This window comes from Cynara cardunculus, unplaced genomic scaffold (assembly GCF_001531365.2).
Source record: "Cynara cardunculus var. scolymus isolate 2C unplaced genomic scaffold, CcrdV1 Un_Scaffold_5594, whole genome shotgun sequence".
NCBI lineage: Eukaryota > Viridiplantae > Streptophyta > Magnoliopsida > Asterales > Asteraceae > Cynara > Cynara cardunculus.
In genome coordinates, this window is record NW_020202486.1 from 6,491 (window position 1) to 15,197 (window position 8,707).

At 41.8% G+C, this 8,707-nt stretch overlaps 2 protein-coding genes across 2 annotated transcripts; both read left to right on the top strand.

The window, feature by feature from the left end:
- Window positions 1-3,923: 3,923 nt before the first annotated feature.
- Window positions 3,924-6,533, top strand: LOC112504431. The gene is made up of 3 exons (XM_025108371.1): window positions 3,924-4,422; window positions 4,826-5,449; window positions 5,653-6,533. The coding sequence occupies exons 1-3, from the start codon at window positions 3,924-3,926 to the stop codon at window positions 6,531-6,533; spliced, it is 2,004 nt and encodes a 667-aa protein (XP_024964139.1).
- Window positions 6,534-6,575: 42 nt separating this feature from the next.
- On the top strand, window positions 6,576-8,150 carry LOC112504432. The gene has a single exon (XM_025108373.1). The coding sequence runs from the start codon at window positions 6,576-6,578 to the stop codon at window positions 8,148-8,150; it is 1,575 nt and encodes a 524-aa protein (XP_024964141.1).
- Window positions 8,151-8,707: the final 557 nt, after the last annotated feature.

The following is an 8,707-nucleotide window of genomic DNA, read 5'->3' on the forward strand; positions in this document are numbered from 1 at the left end:
CTTTGGGAATGTGTCTTCTAACATTAAGGAGACCATTCTTGAGTGTCTCCCGTTCAAGCAAGGTATGTTTCCTGTTCGTTACTTGGGTGTCCCTTATCTCAAGCTAGGTTGAAGATTGTTGACTATGGTCCTTTGATAGCTAGGGTTAAAGGTCGTATTTTTAATTGAAAGTCTAAGTTCTTTTCTTTTGGGGGATGAAGACAACTCATTATTTCGGTCCTTCAATCTATTCAGCTTCATTGGATGTMTGTGTTCTTATTTCCGTCTGGGATTGCCCATGATCTTGAATCTATTTTCCGGAAATTCCTTTGGGCTCCAAGGGAGGATCCGCGAGGTAAGTGCAGGTTATCTTGGGATTTGGTGTGTAGGCCCATTAAGTCAGGAGGTCTTCGTATTAGGCGTGTTGCCACATGGAATAGGGCTTTACTTGCGAAACATGTTTGGGATATTCTCAGACATCGTGATTCTTTGTGGGTTCAATGGGTTTATTGTCACATTCTTCGTTCTTCTCATTTCTGGCTAGTTGGAAGAGCTCCAATTGGTCTTGGATTTTTCGTAAGTTGTTGGACCTTAGAGATCATTTGCGACGTTTTCTTTTCTCCAAGATTGGTAATGGTCGGGATACAAATGCTTGGGAGGACTTTTGGCTGGCTAGTGGACATCTTTCGGCCTTCTTATCCTATCGGTTTATACATTCTTGTGGGTTCTCGACTGGCACTTCGGTTAGAGAATTGCTTATTAGTATCGATGGGGTATGGCCGAAAGAGTGGTGTAACAAGATTACTACACTCCGTTCTTATACTGTCCCATCTTTAAATGATGCTGTTTGTGATGAAGTTCTGTGGGGGGCTGACTGCATTTCTAGGTCTCTGTTTTCAGTTCGTACTGCTTGGGAATCTTTAGATGGGACTCATCCGATTGTTCCGTGGTATAAATCGATATGGTTCTCGGGTCATATTCCTAAGCATGCTTTCTGTTTATGGCTTGCCTGTCAGAGACGTCTCCCTACTCAAGACCGCCTAATTTGGAAGGATGAACCCCCGGATTTGAAGTGTCCGTTATGTGGTAATAACCATGCTCATTTATTCTTCCAATGTGTTTTTACTCGGGAGGTTTGGGAAAGTATGTTGCTTCTTGTGGACTTGAGGACTATGCCGTCGTCTTGGGATCAAATTGTGGATTTTCTTTCGGATCGTGCTCGTCGACCTAAGTGTTTAAAGCAGAGGCTAATGGTTGCAGCTTCTGTTTATTATATTTGGCAAGAAAGAAATAGAAGACTTTTTTCTGAAGTTAGCCGTACAACTGTGCAACTCATCACAATTATCAATAATACGATTTCTATGCGTGCGGCTTGGGTGGATAGAAGTCAGGCGCCTGGTGTTGCTGTGCTATGATGGTTTTTTGGTGGTTTTGTGGAGCTTGTATGTTTGCTAAGCTCCTTTTCTTTATTTTTTGTTGTTTGGTTGGTTCTGTTGGGCTCTGTTCCTTTTGGCTTTTGGTGGCTTGGTATACTTTGGTGGTAAGGTCTTTTGGTTTTCTTGTTGTTTAGGTGGTGGTCATACGGTTTTGTCTTTGCTGTAATCCCCTTTTTTTTATTGTTTATAAAATTGTCTGGTTTCCGTTCAAAAAAAACATGGAATGGACCTGGATTGACCGATGTTGACTTTTTCTCTCTAGGGTTTTGCGCTTGTTGTTGACGATGAGAGTTGGAGCATGATCTGCTGCTTTACGCTGTTTGGCTGTTAAGATTGGGTGTCGGTTGTAACATGATCTGCTACTTTTTGCTTCTTTGCGTTTTCTGACCATTCATTCTTCTAGTGGGTTTTGTCTCGGTTTAGGTGCCTTTGCATGAATGAACAGTTTTCGCTTGTGCTGTTCGTCTGTCAGGTTAGTTCGACGTTTTACTGGCTGTTTTTAGTTTGATCGGTGCTCTGTTTGGTTTCCAGTCTCTGGCCGTCGGCGCTAGGGTTTTTTTCTTCCTGTTTCGTTTGGAGCGTACTCATTGGGCTGGCTCGATTCTTTTTGTTTAACGCATTCAAAGTTGGTTTTTTTCCGATCTGGTTTATTGTTCTGTGAGTTTTGTTTGTGGTGATTTCTGGGTTGGTGTTTTGAGTTCTAAACGGCTAGGGTTTCTAAGGCGTGGTTTTTTTGCTGAGTTCTTCGTTATATATGCGCTTGTTTTCTGCTGTTTAAGACGATCTGTGTGGTTTCTACCTGTTCTGGTGATCATTACGTTGGTTTTGGTTGCTGTGAGGGTACTTCTTTGGTCTCGTTGCTCTGTTTTTTTATAAAGGTTTTGCTGTTGTCCCTTGCATTTGGTTCTGGGTGTGATTTTATGTGACAACCTTCTGCTCCTACTGCTGTGTTTTTTTAAAGAGCTGTTTGTTCACTGTTTTGATCTGGCGCTGCTTCATGTCTGCTAATAGCATCAGCATCAGGGTTCAAACTTCCATCTTGATATTCAGGTTTGGTTCTTAGCTGCTGTTTATGGGATCTTTGGTACTGTTTGGGTTGTATTGAGGCTGGTTTTGGGGCTGTCGTTTTTTGGACTCGGCTCCTGCTTGGCGTTGATCTGCATCGTCTATTTAGTTGCTGTTTCACGATCTTAACAGCGGCTCTTTTTCGTCTGTTTGGTTTTGTGTTGCTACTGGTTAGTTCTGGATCATCGTTTTGCTGGGGTTTTCGTGATCGGCTCTGTTGGTTGTTTTTGGGCTGTTTTGCGTATGCTTTTATGTATGCTGCTCCTCTCTAAAGCTACTATTTTGGGCCTGTGTTGTAGCTGCTGTTCGGTTTTTAGTTTCTTTGGCTGCTGTGACGTATTGAGTGGGGTTTTGCTGTTTGAGTCCGTACCTTGCTGTTTGTTTTTACTTAGCTGATATCCCGTGTTTTCTGGTTGTTTGCTGCTGCCTTTTGCTACTGCGAATCTTGGTCACACCTTCTCATTTTCTATTTCTTACGTTCACTCTAAGTGTTTCCTTGGTCTTCGTCATTTTTGTAGTATGGTTGATGTCAGCTACTCTCTTCCTGCTTTACCTTCTAGAGAGCCCAGTACATAGTCTAATGGCATGGGCACTCGAAGGAAAGGTATAAAGATTTTCCATTGTCCTAGGGATTCGTATTTCCCATTGTCCTTATGGATGAGGGAATTGAGTTGCGAAAGATGAGGGAATCTACTTGAGTCCCCCTAAAGCAGGGTATTATTCCTATTTCCCCCTTGATAAATATTCAGCACCCTAGTTTTCTAGGGTCTTCGTCTATTCTATTAAGGGCGCTATACAAAAATTTCAGCACTTAGGCTTCTTAGAGTGTTCCATGGAAATTGGTGATGGTTCGGTTTAGCCTTCTGATCCTTCCCGTATCTTGGTTTTTGAACGGCTTTCACATCTTGATAATGATGTTGCGGATAATATGCCTTTGGGTTCGGAGAATCTAGTCAGAGAAAAGTTAAATTTTGCCAAAGCTGTGGGACAAACGAGTGACACAAATTTAAATTTCTACCCTTTAGCTGATAAGAAGCAAGTGAGTGTGAAAATACCTATTGAAATGGCTATGGAAGCCGCTAAAGCATATAACTCGATTTTGTATGGATATTTTCGGGTCCGCGCATAACTTTTCCCTTGGTGAAAAATTACGTCAAACTGGCATGGGGAAAATATGGCTTTAAAGATGCTATGCTAAATGAAAATGGTATTTTCTTTTTTAAATTTAATGATATTGGTGGTTGTGATCAAGTAATTGAAGCAGGTCCGCTAATGATATGAGGTATACCTCTTTTTGTTCATCGATGGGATCCTTCTAAGGGGTTAAGGAAACCTGAACATACCTCATGCCCGTTATGGGTAAAATTGCACAACATCCCCTTGGTTGCTTTCAATAAAGAGGGAGTCAGTCGCATCGCTAGTGTGTTGGGAGTTCCGAAGCAAATGGATTCCTGTACGGTGGCAATGTGTGAAAAGGCATGGGGTCGTCCGGGATTTGCAAAACTTCTTGTTGAGGTATGGGCTATCGGTGACTTGAAAAGGCAAATTGAGGTTGAAATCCCTGATCTCAATGGAGGGGAAGCTAACAATGTACAAATCCAGGTGGAATATCTATGGGAACCAGTTCAATGTTACCATTGCCAAGTTTTTGGACATAAATCGTCGTCTTGTCCAAAATCTGTAATCAAAGGTAAGAAAGTGGAGGGGAGGAAAGATGCAGAAGGCTTTGTTAGAGTGGAAAAGAAACAATGGCGCGCTACAACAGGAGGTAAAGCTAAAAATTTTGTTCCTCGGCAAGATAAAGTTATGGAAAGGCAAGTCTCTATGCTGGAGGTTGTGGGCGCCAGTACCTCGGGTAAAGAGGTAATGGATGATCGTAATAAGAGCATTTCTTTGGATCCTTCTAAGCAACCTGGACGTAATGAGACAAACAAAGGCTCAGGTACGTTTTCTGTTGGTGTTGATTATGGGTCTTCTTCTACCCACTCTTCCCACTCTACACAATCTAAGACCCAGGCTACTCCCCTTATTGATTCTGTGGGTTAAAAATTTTCGGTTGGCCCAGAGGGGTGTAATACGGGATCCCCCCTTAGCTGCTAACAAATTTGGTGTTCTTGAGAAGTTGGGTGATGTGGAACTTCATGGGGGGGGGCCAAACCGAGGGGGTAACAGGCCAGGATGTTAGCAATTCGACTGAGGATTGCCGGGAGATAGGAGATGATTCAAAGACCTCATCATGTTGAATTTGGCTTCATGGAATATCCGGGGACTTAATTCTCCGGTTAAACAAAAAGAGGTGAAAAACTTTATTCATTGTAATGATTTGTGTTTGTGTTCAATAATAGAATCTCATGTCGCTAGGGATTCCCTTGAGAATKTTTCKTCTTTTATTTTTGGTCGGTGGTCTTSGATTTCTAACCAAGTGGAATGTGATTCTGGAACTCGTATTATCATTKCATGGGATTCACGAGTTTTAGATGTTATGCTTTTGGAGGTGCACAATCAATTCCTGAATTGTAAGATTATCGTTCGAGATAATCAGGAGGCTTTCTTTTGCTCGTTTGTTTATGGGGCCAATGTATACAATGCTAGAAGACAATTATGGTTGGGATTGAGGAAATTTAAGGTCTTGATTGGAGCGCAACCTTGGGCCATAATGGGGGATTTCAATACCATGCTTTTCCCTCATGACGGTTTTGGTGGATCCTCTCGTCGTAATGCTAACATGGCGGATTTTTTTGCCTGTATTGAGGATGTTGAAGTCTTCGATCTCAATTACACAGGTGTCCATTACTCATGGAACCAAAAGCCGAATGCTTCTGGGGGTATCATGCGTAAATTGGACAGAATTATGGCTAACTCGGAGTTTACTTCTAAATGCCAGGATATTATTGTGCATTTCTTTCCGGCTGGTCTTTCGGATCACTCTCCGGGTGTCTTATCTTTAAAGGAGGAAGTCGAGAAAGGAGGTATGGTTTTAGATTTGATAATTTCCGGACAGAACATCCGGATTTCTTGCAGATTGTTCAAGAGGAGTGGTCTAAGTATATTGAGGGATCCTTTATGTTTCGGGTAACTTCTCACCTGAAAGCTCTTAAGGTCCCTTTTCGTAAGCTGAGGAATTCCTAAGGAAATCTTGGGCAGCGTGTTGCTTTTCTAAAAACTGAATTAGACCGGATCCAGATCGATGTGGATAATGATCCTTCTAATGCTGAATTGGGGAGGGATCTTGGTGATATTCGTCTTTCTTATCAATTGGCTTGTTGGGATGAAGAATGTGCTGCCAAGCAGTGTGCCAAAGTCAAATGGTTAAATGAAGGTGACTCGAATACGAAGTTTTTCCATAGGGTGATTAAAGAACGTCATCACTCTAACTCTATCATATCTGTCTGTAATAGTCGGGGCAATTATGTTTCTAGCGATGATGTCCCTAAAGAATTTATGGATTATTATAAGAGTTTCTTTGGTGTTCGGAATGTTTCTACAGATCCGGTCATGGCTAATATTTCTTTTCCGAGGAAGTTAATTCTGTCAGAAGCTCTTGATATGATTCGGCCAATCACGAATGAAGAAATTGAAAATGCTATGTTTAGCATCGGAAATCATAAAGCCCCAGGATCTTATGGGTTTACTTCAAAATTTTTCAAGGCTTCATGGGGAATCATTGGCCGTGATGTGGAGATAACGGTCCATAATTTTTTCTATCGAGGTAATCTTCCGAAAGAATTGAACCATAAGCTTATTTGTCTTATTCCTAAATCTGCTAATGCTTCTAAGGTTACGGACTACCGCCCTATAGCTTGTTGTACTGTTCTCTATAAATGCATTAGTAAAGTTATTGCTAATAGAATGAAGGGGTGTCTGGATTCTCTTATTGATAAGGCCCAGTCGGCTTTTATTCCGGGTAGGAGGATAACGGATAATATCCTTATGGCTCATGAACTTGTTTATGGGTATCAGTCTTTGGTTGGCCCTCCTAGATGTGCGTTTAAAATAGACATTAAAAAAGCTTATGACACGGTGGATTGGAGATTCCTCATTGTTATGTTATAGGGGTTGGGATTCCATCCTGTTATGGTTAATTGGATAAGGGAGATGGTGTCCACTACTTCATTTTCTCTGGCGATAAATGGCAATTCTTACGGTTTTTTTCAAGGGGGTCGGGGTCTTCGGCAAGGGGATCCTTTATCCCCTTATTTGTTCACTATTGTCATGGAGGGCTTGTCTATGATTCTTCGGCAATGTATTCAAGAGGCTTCTGATTTTGGATATCATCGGGGTTGTGAAGATCTGAATATTACGCATATTTGCTTTGCGGATGATCTGTTTGTTTTTACTAAAGGCGATGTCCAGTCGGTGGAGGTKCTTAAAAAGGCTCTTTGTCTTTTTCATCAACGATCGGGGTTAGAACCTAGCCTTGAAAAGAGTGAGGTCWTCTTTGGGAATGTGTCTTCTAACATTAAGGAGACCATTCTTGAGTGTCTCCCGTTCAAGCAAGGTATGTTTCCTGTTCGTTACTTGGGTGTCCCTTTATCTCAAGCTAGGCTGAAGATTGTTGATTATGGGCCTTTGATAGATAGGGTTAAAGGTCGTATTTTTAATTGGAAGTCTAAGTTCGTTTCTTTTGGGGGACGAAGACAACTCATTATTTCGGTCCTTCAATCTATTCAGCTTCATTGGATGTCTGTGTTCTTATTTCCATCTGGGATTACCCATGATCTTGAATCTATTTTCCGGAAATTCCTTTGGGCTCCAAGGGAGGATCCGCGAGGTAGGTGCAGGTTATCTTGGGATGTGGTGTGTAGGCCCATTAAGTCAGGTGGTCTTGGTATTAGGCGTGTTGCCACCTGGAATAGAGCTTTACTTGCGAAACATGTTTGGGATATTCTTAGACATCGTGATTCTTTGTGGGTACAATGGGTGTATTGTCATATTCTTCGTTCTTCTCATTTCTGGCTGGTTCGGAAGAGCTCTAATTGGTCTTGGATTTTTCGTAAGTTGTTGGACCTTCGAGCTCATTTGCGACGTTTTCTTTTCTCCAAGATTGGTAATGGTCGGGATACAAATGCTTGGGAGGACTCTTGGCTGGCTTGTGGACATCTTTCGGCCTTCTTATCCTATCGGTTTATACATTCTTGTGGGTTCTCGACTGGCACATCGGTTAGAGAATTACTTATTAGTATCGATGGGGTATGGCTGGAAGAGTGGTGTAACAGGATTACTACACTCCGTTCTTATACTGTTCCATCTTTAAATGATGCTGTTTGTGATGAAGTTCTGTGGGGGGCTGATTGCACTTCTCGGTCTCTGTTTTCGGTTAGTACTGCTTGGGAATCTTTAGATGGGACTCATCCGATTGTACCGTGGTATAAATTGGTATGGTCCTCGGGTCATATTCCTAAGCATGCTTTCTGTTTATGGCTTGCTTGTCAGAGACGTCTCCCCACTCAAGACTGCCTAATTTGGAAGGATGAACCCCCGGATTTGAGGTGTTCGTTATGTGGTAATTGTATTGTTAGCCATGCTCATTTATTCTTCCAATGTGTTTTTGCTCGGGAGGTTTGGGAAAGTATGTTGCTTCTTGTGGACTTGAGGACTATGCCGTCGTCTTGGGATCCAATTGTGGATATTCTTTCGGATCGTGCTCGTCGACCTAAGTGTTTAAAGTAGAGGCTAATGGTTGCAGCTTCTGTATATTACATTTGGCAAGAAAGAAATAGAAGATTTTTTTCTGAAGTTAGCCGCACAACTGTGCAACTTATCACTATTATTAATAATACGATTTCTATGCGTGCGGCTTGGGTGGATAGTAGACGGGCACCTGGTGTTGCTGTGCTATGATGGGTTTTTGGTGGTTTTGTGGAGCTTGTATGTCTGCTAAGCTCCTTTTCTTTATTTTTTGTTGTTTGGTTGGTTATATTGGGCTCTGTTCCTTTTGGCTTTTGGTGGCTTGGTATAGTTTGGTGGTTAGGTCTTTTGGTTTTCTTGTTGGTTTGGTGGTGGTCACACGGTTTGTCATTGTTGTAATCCCCTTTTTAATTGTTTATAAATTTGTCTGGTTTCCGTTCAAAAAAAACATGGAATGGACCCAGTAAGGACAAAAAAAAACCCATTCTGCCTCACTTACTCTCATTAACTTCTCATTGGACTAATTGTGACGGATTTAGTACCATTATATCCATTAAGGTCTGAATGCAACTACTCGAGTAGTATTTGGGAGGTTATTA